General features: G+C 41.7%; 1 protein-coding gene across 3 annotated transcripts in view; it reads right to left on the bottom strand.

Annotated features, from left to right (window-relative positions):
* carmil1 (capping protein regulator and myosin 1 linker 1) overlaps positions 1–19,165 on the bottom strand; it is a 361,807-nt gene extending 342,642 nt beyond the window's left edge. For all 3 annotated transcript variants that reach the window (XR_013933961.1, XR_013933962.1, XM_080441263.1), the window contains exons 1-3: positions 18,795–19,165; positions 12,166–12,263; positions 4,490–4,540 (exon numbers count right to left, since the gene is read on the bottom strand). Coding sequence is in view for 1 of the 3 variants with exons in the window: in XM_080441263.1 (XP_080297389.1) it covers positions 4,490–4,540; positions 12,166–12,263; positions 18,795–18,834 (189 nt within the window). In the remaining 2 variants the exon portion in view is untranslated. The remainder of the gene's footprint in view (positions 1–4,489; positions 4,541–12,165; positions 12,264–18,794) is intronic.
* Between the last annotated feature and the right edge of the window lie 2,415 nt (positions 19,166–21,580).

The following is a 21,580-nucleotide window of genomic DNA, read 5'->3' as shown; positions in this document are numbered from 1 at the left end:
GTGAACCCCCAACCTCCAGACAGACACTCTAACCACAAAGGCCACTGAGCTGGTTCTACAAGCTTGGTTCTACAACGTGTCGTAATCTTGTAGATAGTCAATATCTGCAATTTTTCATTTCTTTGTATATTCAAGTTATTTATCACATCTGCCCTGTGAAATTTGTGTTTATGAAGCCAAACAGAAATGTAATGATTATTGATATGTTCCCAATGTTCAATGCCAAAACATAATTACAACGTTAATCGCAATTATTTAATCGTCAAGTAAAATGTCATGATCGTGACATCCCTAGCCAGTAGCCACAGAGAGGCTGAATTAGAATCAGAGGAGAGCGTATTCATGAGGAGAGACTGGATGAGAGATAGAAGAAGAGATGATTAGAGACAGACCAGACCAGATCTAGTTAATTGAGACCTTGAACTTTGACCTTTTTAACCCCAAAACCTAACCAGCTCTTCATCTTCAGGGCATTCCTATTAATCATTCCCACCTTCTTTCATGGCAGACAGACAGACACACAGACAGACAGGACTGACTGCAATTCTCTACAACATGTGTGTTCAGGGTGAAGAGAGGAGAGGAACTTAGCTGTAGGAATGAAAAAGGGGGAGAAATACCATGATGTACAGAAACTATTCCTAGAATGTAGCCTATAGGTCATGTAAAAAAGAAAGAAGAAGAAGAAAATAAAAGAAGAAAATACAAGTCAAAGTCAGAAGACGTCCCTCCGTGGGGAGCGTGTAGGGACATGCTCTGTGGCTGACCCACTGTGAACCATGGGAAGAGAATTCCACAAGACAGAGAGACAGAGAGAGAGAGAGAGAGAGAGAGAGAGAGAGAGAGAGAGAGAGAGAGAGAGAGAGAGAGAGAGAGAGAGAGAGAGAGAGAGAGAGACTCCAGAAAAACAAGCTGGGGCACGACTAAGCAAACATTCCCATGGAAGAAGAGGCTGAGGTAGAGGAAGGAAGAGGAGAGAGAGTAAAGACATAAGAGTAAAAGAAGCGGGGGAGAGGAGAAAGGAGAAGAAGGAGGAAGAAGGGATGGAGGGAGTTGAGGAAGAGGAAGAAGGAGGGGAGAGGCGGAAGAGGAGAGCAGTGAAGAACGTGGAAAAGGGAGGGAGAGGAGGTCAGGTGGAAGAAAGATGAGAGGAGGAGAAGAGGAAACCTGTCTGGCATAACCAGTCTGTCTCTCTCTCACACACACACACACACACACACACACACACACACACACACACACACAGTTAGCTTGTTGTGAAGATGTTCCAGTTGTTTGTAACAAATAAATGACCATGAATGTTTGGCAACACAAGGAGAAGCAATTTTACGGCTAAATAAAAATCCCAAATGATCTCGTATATCCATTTTGAAAGCCCTTGTAAACAAGGGGCGAAACTACTAAAACCCTATTTAATTGACCCCCATCCCCCAGGGCTCTACACTATTTCCGCTACTTTTTTCCGCTACCATCTATTCACAGATAATATAGATATACCTGGAGATAAAAATAGATATAGAGATTGGTTGTGTAGATCAGCTATCTTTGCAGAATATTCACCCAGAATAGGGATACTAGGGTTAATGTGGTTAAAGCAGCACTATGAAACTTTCCTCTTCTACCCCAGAATTGAACCAGGTTTCAAACATTTTCAAGTGCTGAAATGTTTGCCATTGAGCTAATAGAGCCTGCCTGCTTGCATGCTCAGGGGATACATTTAATGACCATCAGGTCAAAATTCGTGTCAGAGCCTGTGTCTAGGTGAAACCTTTGACACACAAACCTTTGACCTTTGACACACGATCTAAATGTCTCAATAGAAGAGCATGGAGACAAAATACAACCACCTCAATTGCATTAGTTATATTGTATTAACATACTCTACCATACAGATTGGACAAAATTACATTTTATTCATTTAAAAAAATCATAAACAGCTACAGTATGTAACACATACAAGCAAACATAAGGGTGGATGTCCATCTTTTCAAGAGGTGCTATTGGTGCATGTCTATACCTGCTGAGGGCCATGTTCTGGTCTGTCTCTAGAATAGACTTGATTCAAATAGCTTACACTTCATTTGTCTTCCTAGATGAAAACAAACATGTAGACTACAGACAACAACACACCTGCATATGATGCAAACGTTCTAAATATCATGTACAGTATACGTACAGTATATATCTGCTTTCACATACACTATCTGCATAATATCGTCTCTGTCGGGTGGAAACCTCATACGTGTACGTCCAAAACTGTTACTTTTCAGGATTCACATTCAAAGATAGCAAAAGGAGCTTGCATATCTGCTACTTTTGATGCTTTTGTGTGACGCTGTAGTATGATCAAGTAGGGCGTTAACTTACGAAACAACACTAAAAGTTAAAATATGGAGATAAGAGGTTTCTGCCCGACAGCAACGTAATATATATCTTTATTTGTTCCATTTAACATCTATTTCCCTTTGCTCTCACTCTGCCTCTGTCCTCTCCCTTCTCACTAAATACTACAAAACGAAGGAGTGCTCATGGGAAAAAATAAATCACCCACTACTTTACACGACAAACGTGGGAAGATTCTCATTCTTCTACTCTGCCACCAGAATGTGAAATGCCCTGACACCATCCATTAAAGGATGTAAATCACTGGCTTCTTTCAAAACTGGCCTGAAAAATCATCTATCAGGAGACCACAAGGGGAGGTGAATGGAAATTCCCATAGAATTTCATTTTTCTCCTTTCTATATTGTGTTTTGTATTTGTTGATGACATGTATTATAGCGTTATTTTTTACGCTACTGTATGTTGATGAATTGAATACAATGGACCACAATGGAAACAAGTCCCCAGGACTTTTTTTGTGTTCTCCTCTTAGCCTTAATGTCACATGCCGTTTACATTTCTAACTAATAAAGTATTCAATCAATACACCTGTAAACTGTGATGTGACATAAAACGGTTTCTGCTGCAAACTGAAATGTCTCCCCGCAGCCAAGTAGGTAAAGAGGACAAACCTGGCAACCTGAGCCTGACCAACCCATATCCAATGTAAAATATAGTTGCTGTCGGGCAGAAAACCTCCATATTCTAACTTTTTGTAAATTAATGCACCACTAGGGCATTCACGAATAGTGATTTTTAGCATTCGAATTATTCGACCTATAAGTATTCGAATATTCGATTTGATTATAAAAAAAAATAAAAAAAATTTTTATGGCATTGACGACTCGACTCAAGGAATGCGAGTTGACGTCACACCAGAGCTCACAGCTGCGTGTCTGCTGTAGAAAAGCCACTAAAACAAAAAAACATTTTTTTTTATAGAATAATCGACTTTGATGTACAGTGGTCGAATAGTGGTTTGATAGTCGAATATAACACTTGATCATACTACGTCACACAAAAGCTTCAAAAGTAGCAGATCCACAAGCTCGAAGTGCGACGCAAAGGAACGCGATTTGAGCTTGTCGATCTGCTACTTGCTGAAAAGTAACAGTTTTGGACATATGAGGTTTCCACCCGACAGCAAAGATATACAAACTGAACTTATCTTATTTGAACATCTTAATCCCTAATCAAATACATAAAAAAATAGCTGATCTGCAACAAGTTCACAACGTGTCGTGACACATAGTGAGCTTGTAGATCTGCTATGTTTGAACAAAGAAATGTGCCTACAATGACATGCCTAAAACAGGGACGGCAGGTAAAAAGATTTGTAAAACATCGGGACACATCGGTAGCATCATTGCCAATATTGGTACAGATCAAAAAAGTTAAATAATGGACGATATATCGGCCAAACCGAGATCGGTCAGGCTCTACACAGAACATGGAGTTGTACACAACACATAAACAAATAGTAGAGAAAGACACGCACACATGCACAGCACATGCTGTGTGTACAGAATCCGAGGCAACGCAGACATGTTGGGGCTGAAACTAACTCGGATGTCATGTTTTGGACCCAGATCAAAGTGGGCTGGGCTGGGCTGAACCGGACTGACCCAAGTTGGGCTGTGTTAATGGGCAGGGCCAAAAATGCAGTGTTTAATTACCTCCAGGCAGACACATGAAAATGCTGTACACGCATGTGGTGCACACCAACCAACAAACAGATACTGTAGACAGTGTATGGACACAAACAGACATGACAGACAAGACGGACAGGTAGGCACACACACAGACAGGTAGATGGACGGACAGGAAGGTAAGCAGATGTACGGGTAGAAACTGATGAGCAGACAAACAGGCAGACAAGACATAATGTCATCTGATTTATGCTCAGGGCTACACTCAAAGTATTTCAGAGAAATCCCTTCACAGCCTGTTATTACAACATTAGATCACTGGTTACTACATCACTGGGAGAGGCTGCAGAGCAGGCGGTCCCACGGCATCAAGTATGTCAAAACACATTCTACATTCTAAGTTATATCCACTGCACGACATGTCGCTCACACAGACACACACACACACAAACTCTTACCTTTGAGGGAACCCGTGCAGTCAGTAGAAAGGCTCTATGTGCTGCCAAGGCCTGAAGAGAGAACAGAAAGAGATCAGCATAGATAGACACCAAAATCGGTGCAAGATCGACATTGAAACAGATTAAGGTACATGCAACTCAAAAAAAGCTAGATACACATAATGATACATGTTGAAAAAACTAAACAAAAAAACAACAACTGTGTATTAATGACAAATCCCCCACTGGACATGAAATTATTCACCTCTCTGTACTCTATGTTGTATATCTGAAGACAAGCGGTTTATACCTGGCAGTAGCCTAAAAGGTTGAATCAAGACAAAAAGGTTGCCGGTTCAAATTCCCCCCAGAGCAGCCGGTAAACACCGGCACAGGAATTGGGGAAAGTGAACAAGTCATCTTTCGTCTCGCCCCAAATGCCTCAGATGTTACTGTTTAGTGGTCGGTCCAGTAGCATGTGGTCTGCGGCGCTACTTGACAAGAGTCAGGTGTGAAAGCATCTTAACATGTAAACGTTGAAACAGGGGGGTGCTGAAAAACACCAGGTTTAACTCAGTAAACTCTTCCTGGACAAAGAAAGGGTTGAAACAAACAGCGGCACAAATGAGAGGCGAGAGAGAAAGAAGCAGGGGCAGAGGAAGTGAACGATGTGTGGAGGAAAGGAGGAGAAGCAGGAGGAGAAGCAGGACGAGGGATGGAAGGGAAGGGAAGGGAGGAGGGGAGGAGGATGAAGAGGAGAAGGAAGAAAGGGAGGAAGAGGGAGAAGGTACATTCAAGAGGAAGGTGGAGAGGAAGAGGAGGTGAAAACGGAGAGGAAGAGTGGAAAAAGGGGGGGAATTCTGCATGGCCTGAGGATATCACCTGGAGTTCACCCAAGAATGTAATACGAAACTGAACTAAAAGTGAATAGAGTCAAACTGAAAGTGAGTAACAGAGAAAGACAACCAGACGTGAGAGAGAGAAGACCAACAGACTGAGACGACCATGTAGAGACATGAGAGAGAGACCAACAGAGAGAGACAATTGGCCTCATTCATTAAGCTCGGGTCTGCACATATTTTGTACTTACGCAACTTCCCACGTTAAGAGTCTGATTCATCAATCTTTTTTTCCCCGTGAATTTGGGTGGATATACACTCAAACTCGTGTCTGCTCGGGAGCAGACTTATATGCCTCAAACCTTTCATATATGTTATTAGAATGCCTTATTCTTCATGCGAAATCAATTACAATAGTAATAACTTTAATAGAAAAGGCTTCTATAATATTCTTTTCACGTTTTATTAGCCTATTATTTGGTGGTGGGGTTAAACATCTTATTCTCCTTACACATGAGAGCATTACGTTATTAACGTTCAGGTGATCCATCGTGCGATCGAGGGACTCGCTTCCAGACAGAACAGATGTACAAGTTGTCAATGCGTTGCGACATCGACGCGTTGTAATCTTGCAGATCTGTTTGTTTTTTTTCCCCACATGGGTTATTTCCGGTTGCCTTTTATGGTGTTAAATGGGGCGTGGAACCATGCAAATGATCTACACGGGAGAGTGCTTGTGACTTTCAAACAAAAATGAGATACACCTGTAATAGGACCACAAGTCCCCAGGACTTTTTTGTGCTATCCTTTTAGCCTTAATGTCTGACTGTACCTCATGCTGTTTACATTTGTGACTAATAAAGTATTCAATCAATCAATCCGCACAAATCACAGCTCTGCACCCCCTTTCATGAATCGCACGTCAGAATTGACTTATACACAGGACATCATCCAATATACACAACATTTACGACCAGGATATACACGTTATTTACTACCAAGTTAGTGAATGAGGCCCAATGATGTGTAGAGACATGAGAGAGAGAGACCGACAGAGAGAGCAGCAGCAGGAGACGGGAGGCTGTGCCAGCTGTGGTATGTAACCTTCTACAGGGGAGAGAGAGGTCATTCCAGGCCACATGCAATCACAACTGCCAGTGTGTGTGTGTGCGTGTGCGTGTGTGTGAGAGTAACCCACCCAGTCGCTCCTGATGGATGGGACTCTAAACCAATGAGAGGCTGGCCTGGGATCTCCTGCTTTCTTGAAGCAGCAGCATGTGAGGCTAGAACACATAGCTGAGAGCCCAACAATCTGGGCAATGTGTTTTCAGTTTAGAATATTCTTCTAAGTCCAACACAGGTGTTTGAGGGCTGCAGCCGGGAGGGGGGGGGTTAGGTTAATTTCAGAGTTCATCCACGTACACAGTCACAGAGAGAGCGAGAGAGGTGAGAGAGAGAGACTGACAGGGAGAAAGGCCTAAAGACTGGAAAAACAAGCTTTTAGCTGAGAGTGACAGGCTTTTAGTTTCTTCTTTTGACAAAAATATACCTTAGTTAAGAATTTCAGTCCACCCCTGTAGTGATGTGCCGGTTGCTGTGGGTTCGGGTAAGCGTTAGCCTACTAGAATATATCACAGGTGTGGATGGTGTGTCAAGTAAGGGGTTTACACGTGTGACACAAGGGCTAATACAGTACATATTGGTGCACGTTGAGGCAGTGGACTCTTGTCATTCCTCACAGTAGTGATGCGCAAGTTCACACACGTGACACTTTGGGGCGGGTTTGGGTAAGCTTTACTAGCAAATATCACGAGTTTGGACAAGCAGGTCAACATATACAGTGCACGCATGCTTGCACGCGTGTGTGTTTTTCAGTGTTGAGGCTTCACCCACAAGTTCCTTTCAGTGGTAAGCTTTGTTTAACCACTTTAACCCTGGCATCTCAATCCCCCCCGCCCAAAAAAAATAATTATATAAAAAGCTTTACACATTGTCTGAAAGTATGAGCTTAAGTGGTTAAACCGCCAGCGCCCAAACCTTTTTGCTTTAGCTCAGAAAGAAGACGCTAGTGTACTTACTACTATGTGCAAATCCCTGTGTGTGTGTGTGTGTGCGCGTGTGTGTGTGTGTGTGTGTGTGTGTGTGTGTGTGTGTGTGTGTGTGTGTGTGTGTGTGTGTGTGTGTGTGTGTGTGTGTGTGTGTGTGTGTGTGTGTGTGTGTGTGTGTGTGTGTGTGTGTGTGTGTGTGTGTGTGTGTGTGTGTGTGTGTGTGTGTGTGTGTGTGTGTCCTACTGCACTGTAGCTATCACAGACTGTACCAATGAGTGGGCTCTGTAGTCAAGTCCTGACAGGCAAAGTCACCTTCTACAGCGCAGTGGTATGCATGGATTGCTGACTGTCAAATGTTCAGTTCTACTTCCTCACATCTGGAATAAAAAGGACTGGTGGTTACAGAGAGAATCTGCAAGCAGGAAGTACCGGGATCTATTGCCTATATGACCTTAAATGGGGTCTGTGAAGGTTTTTGCGCGCGCACACACACACACACACACACACACACACACACACACACACACACACACACACACACACACACACACACACACACACACACACACACACACACACACACACACACACACACACACACACACACACACACACGGCTGAGGCAGGTTGACAGACAAGCAGTTACTTGAAACCAGATCCGCTCTTATCCCCACCAGCACTGCACTGCACTCCCCTCCAAATCTCTCTCTCTCTCCATTCTCTGTCATTGTTCTCTCCTAAACCACTTGAGCACCAGCATCCCTATTCTGGCCGGGGGAACATTCACCCAAAATAGCAGATCTGCAAGCTTGTGAGCTTGCAGATCAGGTATTTTCGAGATTTGTAGTAGAGGTAAAAAAACAACAAAAAAAAAAAAACAGGTCAGGTAGGCTTTTATGGCCTCCTGGTGGCGCTATAATAGGCCAAAGTGTAAAGGGTGCCCTTTTCTTCCTAGTCCTTTCACGGCAATCGGACAATAACAAGGCAATGTGAAAGGGGTGGCATTTCATCCTCTGCCTAGTGGGAATGTGCGTTTCACGGAAATCGCATGTCGCGTTCATGACTTGAGGCATTTTGTTCAAAACGGACCAATTCTGCAAACTTTGGAAGCCAATCTTAGCCAATCAGGATGGAATATGAAAAATCTGACAGATCCGTCTTGATCACATGACTATATAGATACTGTGTACCGATTTGCGTGATGTTTAGACAAATAGGAGTAATATTTAAAAAAAAGTTTTGCAAAAAAAGGCCTCCTGGTGGCGCTATAACAGGCCGAAGATTCGGGGCAGAGGTTCTGCTCTGGCATCTTTTCAGGCCGCGACCCCCCAAAATAATCATATTTGAACTGTGGACCCTGATAAGCACTTGGAATGTAGGAGATGAGGCATTACCAATGGCATGGCCGATCTACAAGCTCACAACGCCTCGTTGTGAGCTTGTAGTTTCTCCTCTTTCTTATATTATTTGACAATTTGGCCAATGTTAGACCAGTTTTTATAAGTATAGTTTGTTGATTACTTTTGATGCAGTAATGGTCCTTTTCTTTTCTTTTTAGGTAATAGAAAGGCCTTAAAAGTCCTTAGATTGTCACTTCACTGTCCAAACCCACAGGTTAAGAACTGGTCTAGAATGGAAACATATATCCCTGATTGAGACAGAGTCAACCTCACCTCGACAAGGCCTCCCCCCATGTCTACAGTTTATAGTTAAAGGGATATTTCACTTTAAAAAAAACGTTTGGTGATTTTATCGTCTACTCAGGCTTTTGTGAGCCCCGCAGACAGTTTTTAAGTAGCTTGATTCAATATTTAGATATTTGATATTCATTTTATCAGACACGCCCCCTTCCCATACAAACCCATTGTAACTTCAAACTCAATTTTTAACATGTTAGATTCATCAAAAACACCCGTCCTTGGTTCTGGTGACCCCCCCTAATATGCGAGGGGGCCGTGTTTTTTCAATTACTTTTTTCATATATTTTTATATATATATTTTTTTAATTAAAAAGATAAAATACAATTAAAAAATCACACCCAGTGTGAAGTGGGCGGTGTGGTCACAGTGGTCATCAAAGTGATGGAAGAGAAAAGTAATATTGTGGACCAACCATTGTACACCCCTAACTTAAAAAAAAACATAAATGTGTTTTTTTTAAGTGCATAGTCCTATTTATAGGGCTATGCACATGTGTCATGTTTCACTAGCCAATCACAGTCCTGAATAGACTGTGATTGGCCAATCACGGTGCAGGGTTAGGGGGGTACACTGGTGGCCAATCACAGCGCAGGGTTGGGGGGGTGCAATGGGTGGGGGGGGTACAATGGTGGCCAATCACAGTGCAGCGAATGTCGATGTCCAAACCTCACATATAGGGGCGGTTTCACCGCCCAAAAATAAAATAAAATAAATGAAAAGAAATCTCGGAAAAACACGCATTAGGAGGGCAGGGTGAGTCACCAGAACCAAGGACGGGTGTTTTTGATGAATCTAACATGGTTAAAATGGAGTTTGAAGTTACAATAGGTTTGTATAGGAAGGGGGCGTGTCTGATAAAATGAATATCAAATATCTAAATACTGAATCGAGCAACTTAAAAACTGTCTGGGGTGCTCACAAAAGGTTGAGTAGATGATAAAATCAGCAAAAGTTTTTTTGAAAGTGAAATATCCCTTTAAGTGTTGATTCCACAGGTATGTACTCTGTACTGTACCAATAATATCCCACATAATGAAGCGCTGATGGGACACAACATTCCAAAGATCAAGAAATTGATGGCAGCAGGAACTTTCTAGCGCCTTCCAACACTATTATCATCCTGGTGTTAAAACGTAACCCATTAAAACCAGGAAAGCATCTCTGTCTCTGTCTGTTTAGATTTCAGCAATATTCTATTAGGGATTTGAAAGAAGCATTTAGCTATTAAAACATTGTAGATTACAAGCTCATATTCGTGACGCGCTATGAGCTTGTAGATCTGCTATTTATTTTTTAATCGTGAAAATTTGTGCAAATCTTTGAATATATATATTTTTTGAAGCAAACATTTTTAACTCAAATCTTTGCTTCTGGGGGGTCCCTGACGCCCTGGAACAAAATATTTTGAGATGGGGGTCTGTGGCCAAATACATATAATCGTGGGGGTCCTTGACATGAAAAAGTTTGAGCCCCACTGATAAAGCAACATAAGATTTTCAGAAAGCTGTTAGGATTTGGATTTTTATTTTATTTTATCGGCCTTCAGGACTTAATGGGTTAAATATTGTACTGTACATGGTAATAAAAAAAAGGAAAATAAACGTAGCAAAAAAAAGAGGAAGGTGTCCAGAGAAAGGCTCTAGTCTAGCTTCTTTAGGAGAGCTGTAGTCAGAAATAGGGAAGCTGAATGATATTTACAGCCTGTAGTTACACTATGAATCACTGTTCTCTGAGAATATAGGCTACTGTATCCAGAAAATAATAAACTAATGACAAGCTGGCTTTAAGACATGGAGAATATTTGACAAGAACACCAATGAATAATAATAATTAAGAACAGAGGTATCCTGGTTGTTCAACCTGATAGGTACACTGTAGATACTAACCACACACAAAGGATTGGAACGATTCTCACGGGGCAATGTGGTTACATACACACACAGAGTTACAAATTGATAAATGAACACTGACGATTTCACCGACTGTCTAAAGCAGCAAGTACATTGCTATAAAACAGCAGTGACCACATCTGACCCCCGCCCCCTGCCTCCGCAACCACACACGAGCTTTTCACAATCAACCACAACCACAACCAATGTGTCTTGTGAGTGATCCACTACTCAGCAATGTGGAGGAGATATGTTGAGTTGACACAGCTGAAACCTCTGGCGGAGGAAAAAAAAGGAAAGGAAACCTTTCAGAAAAGCAGAATGATCATATCTTGATCCTGGGAAAAAGCGATGTCATCATTAGTTCATGTGGACAGCGCAGATGCACTCCACTGTTCCTCATTATGACACATGAAAGATGAAATGACCCGTTACCTTAAAATGTTATTCAGTTTCTGTTCAGTTCTGTCTCTGTCACGTTGAAGCTACAGTACATGTACTGCATGTTTGAAATCGGGGTTGAGATGAAACATGTTCATGCTGTGCTGGTACCTGCGCCGGAAATTAGCGGGGGCAAAGGTCTTCGTCATACTACTGTGTCACACAAAAGTAGCAAAAAATAGCACACATCTATAAGCTCACAACGCGTCGCAGTTGTGAGCTTGAAGATCTGCTATTTTTGGGCGGTGTAGCCGCCTCTATAAGTGGGGTTGGGACACCTCATTAGTACACATTTGCTGTACTGTGATTGGCTAATTAGTACACCCCTAGCTGTACTGTGATTGGCTGACTCTATTGGCTGACTCTATCCAGCACTGTGATTGGCTAGCGAGACACATGATGACATTAATAACCTATAAATAGGACTATACACTTAAAAAAAAAACATTTTTTTTAAAAGTGAGCTTCCATCACTGTGATGACCACACCGCCCACTTCACACTGGGTGTGATTTTTTAAAGTGTGTCTGTGGGTTTTAAGAATATTTAACTAATGATTAACAAGACCTTGTGACTAAATAATAACTAAACTGGATCTATTGGAAGACTGGTTCTTTTTCCCCCCCATTTCCTGATAAGTTGTGGTTTTGGACAAACAAGGTCTCTGCCCAACGGCGATGATTTGTGTCATGTACTGTTATACTGTATGTCTGAAACCAGGGTGAGGCGAAGAATGTTGATGCTGCATGCATGTCTGAAACACCTTTCTCATGATCTTACCAGGACTCTGTTCTCCACCTTGTCTCCTTTGGTCTCCAGCTGCACCTTCCTCCTCAGGGTCAGCTTCACCCTCCGGCCCACCGCCTCCCGTACGCTCTCTAAGACGGGGTGCAGAAAGGTCAAAGGTTACGGGTCTCTTACGGGTTAGGGGGGGAGGGTGCAAATAACTAGAGTGTTACACGAGGGAACAGGACAGAGCGTTACAGAACACCAATCACCACGAGTACAGCTAAGTGTATTGAATTACTCATTCCCACCCAGACATTTGATTCTTGTCACGTTTCCTAACGTTTCCAATTAACCACTAGAAGATACATGGATAGCCCCTTGTCTAACTAAATTATTAAACTACGGTCACTGACTATGTGGAGGCCAGGTTTGGGTGATTAGAGATGATGAGAGAGATGTTGGATGTTGAGATAATGGGCATTTCACTGGGGTTAAGAAAACAAACACATGATGAGGGATGTTCCGTTGACTTACCAATGACACGCAGTGCAATTTTAAAAGACCAATATAGTGTCTATTATTGTAGCCTACGTTGAATGTTGTTTTGGTTTTTAGTGGAGATTTACAGAACGATTATTTTTTTACTGAACACTGTCAAAAGGTAGCTCTGTGTGTAGCCCGTCTACATTGGACAAGTTAAAAGAAATAAGGGCTCATTTTAATAATAGTACAGTTTCACTGCCTGATATACAGTATATATTTAATCCCCAATCAAAGTTTTCCATACCTGCAGAAATGTATGGCTAATAGCATGGATGCCATTCCTATCCTTCTTTCAAATCCTTAATATATCCTAGCTACACACTGCCAGTGCAAAATAACAAAATCCAGTTCCCTGGCTACAAGAATCATCAACTCAGCAAAAAAAACTAAAACCCATTATTAAAAGACAAATCAGGACAGGTGCTGTGTCTTGCTCTTCCTCCTGACTGACTCTTCATGGGATCATATTCCAGTAGCCAGTGAGCCACACAGTGAACCAATTGCACATAGACATGAAATTCCACAAATTCTTCACATCATACTGAACTCCTGCAGTCCAGAATTATGAGCAGCAGCTAGCTAATTCTCCCAGTCGCCACATGATGTGTGTGCGTGTGCGTGAGCGCACACACACACTCATGTGTGTGTAGGCATAGTAACACCAGGACAAATTTTACGTTGTTTTGGTCTCCATAAGTAAAAGGGTAGGCGGCTACTTCTTTTTTTTTTAAGAATCATGAACGGTTGGGGGTTGGGGTTAAGTACGACAATTTTGCTGCTTGCAATGTTGCCATTAGCAGTATTGTATGTGCATAGCATACTGTATAACAAATAAACACCTCGCAATAAAGTTCTGTGTTTGCAGATTGCTCTGAACCGAACAAGCCAACTGTGATCTATCCCTGGGACAAAGTGAGGGGCAGAGAGGAGGAGGGGGAGGAGGAGCAGGAAGAGGGAGAGGATGAGGAGGAGGAGAGGAAGGGTGATGAAGGGTGCACCGTAGGCATGACTGGGGATTAGTTCAGCGAGGCAGACGTAAGGGTTTTTTAAACCTTGGCAGGCAGTGGAGTTACAGTGGGAAAAACAAGACTTACAAAGCGTGTGCAGGAGAGGGAGAGAGATAAATAAATAGAAAGAAAAAGAGAGAGAGAGCGAGAGAACAAGAGAGATGTGAGAAAGAAAGAAAAAATAAGAAATAGATAGGAAATTTTGATAAACAAAACACAGAAGAAGAAAGACAGAAAAAGAGTGAGTAGAAGGATCCCCCAAAAAAAAAGTCATAAACAGTGAGTGCCGCAAGTACAGTAGGAAGGGAAGAACGTCAAGACACACACACACACACACACACACACACACACACACACACACACACACACACACACACACACACACACACACACACACACACACACACACACACACACACACACACACACACACACACACACACACACACACACACACACACACACACACACACACACACACACACACACACACACACAGTGAGGCCGGAGAGTCGGTTGGTTCAATGACATCATAGTGGAATACTCCTCCTCCTCCTCCGTGAGCCTGGACCCACATGAGCTCATGAGGCAGGATCAAAACATTACAACATATTGTAGTGCACACACACACACACACACACACACACACACAGCAGAGCAGCGTAGCCTGATCACAAACACATGGCTCTTTAATGGGACGGGGGGGTGGAGGGAGGCTGCCTACTATCCAGTTGTCAATCCAGCTCAGTTGTCTTTTTTGTGTGCTTCCTCTGTTTTTGCCCCTGCCTTCAAGTTAACGACATTTAACCCTAACGTTCCTATTCTGGGGTTCAAATTTCACCCACTGTTTTACACCTGTAAACCTGTGATGTGACAATAAAGATTCTGATTTCATAAATAGGCGAACATTCGGTGACAATAGGTTAACATTAGGAGAACATGGCGGAACGACATGCTCACAGTGCATCCATGGATTAAAGCAAAATAAGCAAACTAAAATAGATAGGCTGTTTTTGCTGCATAGCATACTTCCACAGAAGACATGCTGGCTTCTATGGAATTCAAATGACTGAAATAAGTCGTGGCAACTGAGAACTTAAATCCATGTGCATCACATGGCAAGTGTGGTTACATGTTTTAGCTGATACACATTAGGGATTTATTTGTAACCTTTAGTTCGGGTTTTCTTTTTTCCATTGTTTGGTTTTTGGATTTATCACTACATTTCTGTGCTATACTAAAGTATAACATTTTGTAGGTCATGTCAGCACTCTGATTCAACATTTTGTCTCCTGATTTTTCTGGCTGATGATCAAAGAAATTTGAATGTATTGAAATTCAAATGGACTGTCCTTTCTTGCCCAAGGCATTAATCAGAGCCAAAACTGTTTTTCTATTGTAAGCAAATGGAAACCGCGATTGCAAGTTCTCTTTTCTGCACAGGCTGCAGAAGAATGACATAACGACAGAGAAGGTTACAAATACTGCAGCATATTATCCACCTACAAGTCAACTCTTTAAGAATGTAAATATACAGTAGTAGAGTCCTGATGTACTGATAATGGAAAAAACTCTACTTCTGGGTTCACCGCCAATTTAATTCAATTTTCCCCTAACAGAAACTGTATCAAATATAAATAAATAAATATCATAAACGATACAGAGCCACCTCCCTGACAGAATGCCAAAACTCATTCATTTATTTTTTTGGAACACAGTTTTTTTAAGGGATTTTGAATGGGAAAAACATTTCTGTGATCCAGGGGGTTGTTTTTGACGTCAGACCAGTGATGGAAGAAGTTCTAAATGTTTTTTTTATTGAAGTAAAAGTATCAATACCCTATTGTAGAAACAAGTACAAGTTCGTTATTCAAAATTTACTTGAGTAAAAGTAAAAAAGTATATTGGCATCAAAATGTACTTTTTGATGCCAAAAAGTAAGCAATTCTACCAATGCTTTTCAATGGTAATGGAGCGGTTTGTTGCCAGTCGCGGATTTTCGCCCAAAAAACACTCCGTACCCATTGAAAAGCATTTGGCAGAACCGCCGCATTGACAGAATCAAAGTTTGTTGTGACAGCACCCTTAATGAGGACTAATTATATGAGGAGGATAGGTTGAAAATGGGTGACGTGGTCCTTTAAACACCCCCCCACCCAAAAAACAACAACAACAAACAAAAACACATGACTCCCAAGTCTCTTTTTACACCACCCACTAATTGGGTTAAATGTAAAATAAATCACCTACAATTAGCGTTAGGCTACAGTATGTTCACTGATCAATTCCACACAGTGGGCATACACATGCATACATACGCTATAACAGGGGTCTTCAACGTTTTCAGGCCAAGGACCCCCTAGCTGAGAGAGAGATGAAGCAGGGACCCCCTACTCTATATTGTATAAAATTGTGTTTCAGATTAAAAGTTTTTTTTTTTACTTAGTCTGCTATTTTTTCCCTCTACACCTATAGCCTCTTTGCCAAAAATAGCCGATCTACACTGCGAGGCGTTGAGAGCTTGTAGATCTGCTATTTTCGGCTAATGTTCCCCTCAGAAAATGAATTTTAGGGTTCAGTTAATGTAAAAAAAAACTAAATCCTATCACACAAAGATTTGGCGGACCCCCTATAGTATCTCTGAGGACCCCCTAGGGGGCCCCGGACCCCCTGTTGAAGACCCCTGCGCTATAAGATACTGGTGACCGCCAGAGCACGCCAGCATTGTAGACAGAAGCACGAGGTCCATGAGTCAACCTCAGCAGCCAGCCAGGGCATATGACTGGTGAGTTGTGTTGTCTGTGTGTGTGTGTGTGTGTCTGCTCAGCCTGGCGATGATGAACACAATGCTTACATAAAGACCACAAGACTACACTTATTGGGCTCATGGGGGAAAAGCAGGCAAAACCGGGAGAGCATGTGTGTCATTTTAGATTTCTTTGGCTATTCAAAAATAGCAGATATACAAGCTCACGGCGCGTCACTTTGTGCCGTGCTGTGAGCTTGCAGATCTGCTATTTTAGAAAAATCGTGAAAATTGGTGCAAATATTTGAATATATAAATCATTTTAAAGCGAACAGTCTTAACTCAAATCTTTGCTTCTGGGGGTTTCTGGAACTAAATATTTTGAAATGGGGGTCGGTGGCCAAATACATATCACTTTTGGGGGTCCTTGACATGAAAAAGTTTGAGCACCAGTGATATAGCAACATAAGATTTTTCAGAAAACTGTTAGGATTTAGAAGACATTCGTAGAATCGGCCTCAGGTGTTAATGGGTTAAAGAAATGCTAAATAAAAACCACATCCATTGTGCTCTCTTTCTCCTAAAAACAATAAACAAATATGCATTTATAACACGGGTGGCAGACAGTGAAATATCCTCAGTGTTTAGGCTAATTTATCCATATGTATCTCAAATGGGCACACAAGGGTCTATTTGGTCCCATTTGTACACTCACAAGAGATAAAAGGTGCTGTAAGTGATATTTCTTTGGTTAAAAACAAAAAAATTAAGGCTTTATATTCCGATTGTAAATCATTGTATAGTGTTTGTTCAGTAACGGCGGTCTATCTGCCAAAGAGAATTTATCAGCTTGTGGTCCAGTTCCAATTTTGCCTGCTCATTTATTTGCTTCACCACTTTCAATTTGACTTGTTTATATCCTGTATCCTGTATTAGTTCTAATTGGATAAAATTGCATCCGGACCTGAAAAAGTTATTTTCTGTTTACTAAAGAGCTGGGGAGACAGAGGAAGACCCATGTTATTGAACAAACACTATTGTAATATAGTATTAAAAAAGTGCAGTTACATCGCTCTATATTCTGATAGTAATCATGTCTATAGAGTGTTTGTTCAGCTGTCTCTCCAGCTCTATAGTAAACAGAAAATACACTGTCAGGCCAGGACACCAATTTCATCCTGTCGGGTGAGAGAACTCATACAGTATACTATACGGGATAACGATAAGTGAAATTGGAAGTGATGAAACAATGAAGTGAGCAGACAAATTGGAACTGGAACAGTTCTGACACTCTCTCCTGATTGGATGAAATTTGTAACCCACCTGAAAACATATTTTCTGTTTAGAGATGGGGACACCCCTGTTATTGAACAAACACTCTATATCAATGTATCAAAATAATCTTTACACACACACACACACACACACACACACACACACACACACACACACACACACACACACACACACACACACACACACACACACACACACACACACACACACACACACACACAGACAGACAGACAGACAGACTGTCTCACCTTTAAAATTGATTGTGACATCTTTAAACAACCCTGATTGCCAGTGCCAGTGTGCTCTACCCATCAACAAGATCAAAATGATCAGTCAACAACAAGCAAAGCCATGAGCAAGTCAGACTAATATGAAAGCTCTTCAACATTAAGGTGTGTGTGTTGATATTATCACACAATTTCCAAGGAATTTCACAACAACAAGGCACAAGCTGTGGCCCTTCCCAAAGCCTTCTCTATCCCCCACATCAGATAAGGAAGTGACTGAAAGAACTCTCAGGTAGCCGACCTACGCCCCAGGGCATGGAAATACCAAGCTGCTCTACTAAACCACTTACAAATAGACTAGGCATATTGATCATGAAAATATTTACTACTATAACAAATGTATGTCTTATTAAAGTAGTAGTAGTAAGAGTAAGTTTCACTTCAGGATGGGAGTTTATGGTTAACACACATATAGTATGACACAAACACAAAACATAACATGACTGACACAGAGAGAGAGAGTGTGTGTGTGTGTGTGTGTGTGTGTGTGTGTGTGTGTGTGTGTGTGTGTGTGTGTGTGTGTGTGTGTGTGTGTGTCATGTTATGTTGTTTTGTGTTTGTGTCATACAATGTGTGTTTACCATAAAATCCTGTGCAGCCTGAAGTGAGACATGTGTTATAGTAGTACTATTTTCATTTTCAATATGCCTAGTCTAGTTGTCACACACACACACACACACACACACACACACACACACACACACACACACACACACACAGAGAGAGAGAGAGAGAGAGAGAGAGAGAGAGAGAGAGACAGAACTTTTGACTGGCGAAGTTACATATCTTGTTATATCTTACCAAGCAGTTCCGTGGGAATATCCGTGTTATCCTCAGACATATTTGCACAGAGTGGACGTCAGAATAGATAAATAAAGCCAGCAGGCAGCATGCAGTGGTCAGCTCTCCTCTCCACTGACCAGTATGACCACAACAAGGTGTAGTCCAGTGTTCTTCTCACTACCTGGAGACTTCTCCTTTACACTGTGCATCCATTCTCTGTTCTTCTGCCCGCCGCCAACACCGGCGCATGTTTACTAACAGTAACTACAAACATTACCGACTGGCAACTTAAAACGGGGGAAAATGCTAGTGGAAACACCGAGAAATAAAGTTAAAACTCTCTCTGCTTCGGGTGTGAGTTTGGTTTTCATTCGTTGCTGCCAGAGGAATAAGCCACACACTGAGCTGAGCGACGAGCCTGCCTTTCTCAGGGATACAAGGAAGACAGTTGGACTTGGACTGTTGTTAGTATGGGAATGGTGACACCTGGTGGTAGACGTCGGGAATGTTTCTGTGAGCGTTCGTTCTGTTTTACAAGGCCTAATCAAACAATTACGAAACAAGCAAGCTCGCAGTGGTGGAAAAGGTACTCACATTAAATACTTAAGTAAAAGTATCAGTACTGCAATGTAGAAGTAAAAGTCCGGAATTCAAAATGTATTTGAGTAAAAGTACAAAAGTATTTGTATCAAAATGTACTAGTACCAAAAGTAGAAAGTACTCATTATGCAGATGTCCCATTTCACGTTTTCACATGTAAAACAATTATTAAAATCTTTGGAAAATAGCAGATCTACAAGCTCACAATGCATCGCATTGCACATATTGTGAGCTTGTAGATCGGCTATTTTCAAATGGTCGAAATGTATGAAGTGGTTAATGTATGTTTTGTAATAATAATTCAAATTGATTGATTGATTGATTGATTGATTGATTGATTGATTGATTGAATACTTAATTAGCAGTTTGCAAAAAAAGCACAGGAAAGTACAGTTCAATAAAAGGTCTGCTAAGAGGATTTTAAACCCAAGAAAGCCTATGGCTTGTTTCCATTAGGTCCTTTACTCAATTCATCGAAACATTTAATGACAGACAAATATACAATACTATGCAAAACATCATATAAACAGTTAGAAATCAAAAAGAAAAATATGTACAGTAAACAGTTTGCGCAGGGGTGGTTTGCTTAGATTTTTTTCATGCTGCCAGTTTCGAATTGCAGCCACCTGTAAGTGCTCTTTTAGAGCGGTTTTGAAGGAGAGTAGGGATTTACACTCCTTCACGACTGTTGATAGGGTGTTCCACATTTTTGTGGCGTACTGGAGAACGAATTTAATCCCTTGTTTGAGCCAAATCTGGGTTGAATATGATGAGTGGAGCTCCCTCAGGTGTTGTGATTGTGGACGTCATTGAGGTTTTTGAAGTAGTTTGACAGGTACATTAAGTGTCTTTGTGCTGTAGAGTATCTTGTAGACCAGGCCCATTGCAAGTTGCTGTACTCTGTCCTGTCCTCTACCCTGAGCCATCCCAACCTAGCAAAATGAGCAGGGGTTAAATGAGTTGTAGATGTAAGGCCAAGCAGTATAGCCTGACCAGTTTGTTTTGGGATGTCTGGAGCCTTGTTTTTAGGCCTTTGTGGTGCTATATGGTACCATGAGGTGCATGTATAGTCGAGGTGACTTTGGATGAGTGCTCCTGTTGGAGTCCTCAATGTATTCTTACTGACCAGTGAGGAGATCCTGTACAAAAATCTTGTTCTTTGGTTGACTTTTTTGATTACTTTAGTTGCCATTTTATCACCGGAAAGATTTGTCTCTAAATTGGAACCGAGCTAGGTCATTTCCTCTTTTCTTGTGATAACATTGTCACCCACTTTTACTGTGAAGCCGTTGGCCTTGCAGAGAATGGATTCAGTTTTACCCAGGTGTAATGATAGTTTGTTATTAGCGAGCCAGGTGCAGATTTTACCGAGTTCAGGGCTTTTTCAACCTGCAACTTGTCCCTGTCCGAAACCAGCAGAGCCGAGTCATCCGCGAACGAGAACAAATTGCAGTCACAAGCTGATGTCATGTCGTGTACATATATTAGGAACAGTGAAGGCCCTAGTATGCTTCCTTGTGGAATGCCACAGCTCACTGGGAGGGGGGACAAGGTTCCGTTCACCTCCACCACCTGTTCTCTCCCCTCCAGATAGGATTGCATCCAGCTCACTGATGTGCTATCAAAACGGATTGCTTTTAGTTTATCAATCAATATAGCGTGATTAACGGTGTCAAAAGCCTTTTGGAGGGCCAGCATGACCATGCCACAGTATTTGCCCTGGTCCACCTCTTGTTTGATGAAGTCGTTCAAATAGAGAAGGCATGTGTCAGTGGAATGGGATGTTCTGAAGCCATTCGTTTTTTTTTCAGCAAGATACTTTTCAACCTGTTCATTCAACAATTTTCTCCATAACTTTCGAGATGGAACTAAGAATAGAAATAGGGCGGTCTAATTTGCTTCCTTTTTTGTACAGAGGGGTTACTCTCACTATTTTTTAATCATGGGCGACGTGTCCCTGTTTGATGGAGAGGTTTATTTAAAGATTACATTTTTTGGGGCATTGAGTGAGAGGGCGGTTTGTTAACCAGTGTTGTGGCTATGGTTGTAAAGAAGATGTTTAAGCGATTAACCACATCCAGCTTGTCTGTAATGAGAGTGTAGACTTAATGTTGATGTTTGTAAACCTGGTTTTCTGTTTCTGACTGCAGCCTAGTTGGTTGTTAAGTAACTTCCAAAGCTCACGTGGTTACGGTGGTTTGTTT

The sequence above is a fragment of the Gymnoscopelus braueri genome (assembly GCF_963280865.1).
Source record: "Gymnoscopelus braueri genome assembly, chromosome: 11".
NCBI lineage: Eukaryota > Metazoa > Chordata > Actinopteri > Myctophiformes > Myctophidae > Gymnoscopelus > Gymnoscopelus braueri.
This window is presented reverse-complemented; position numbering and strand designations above follow the sequence as displayed.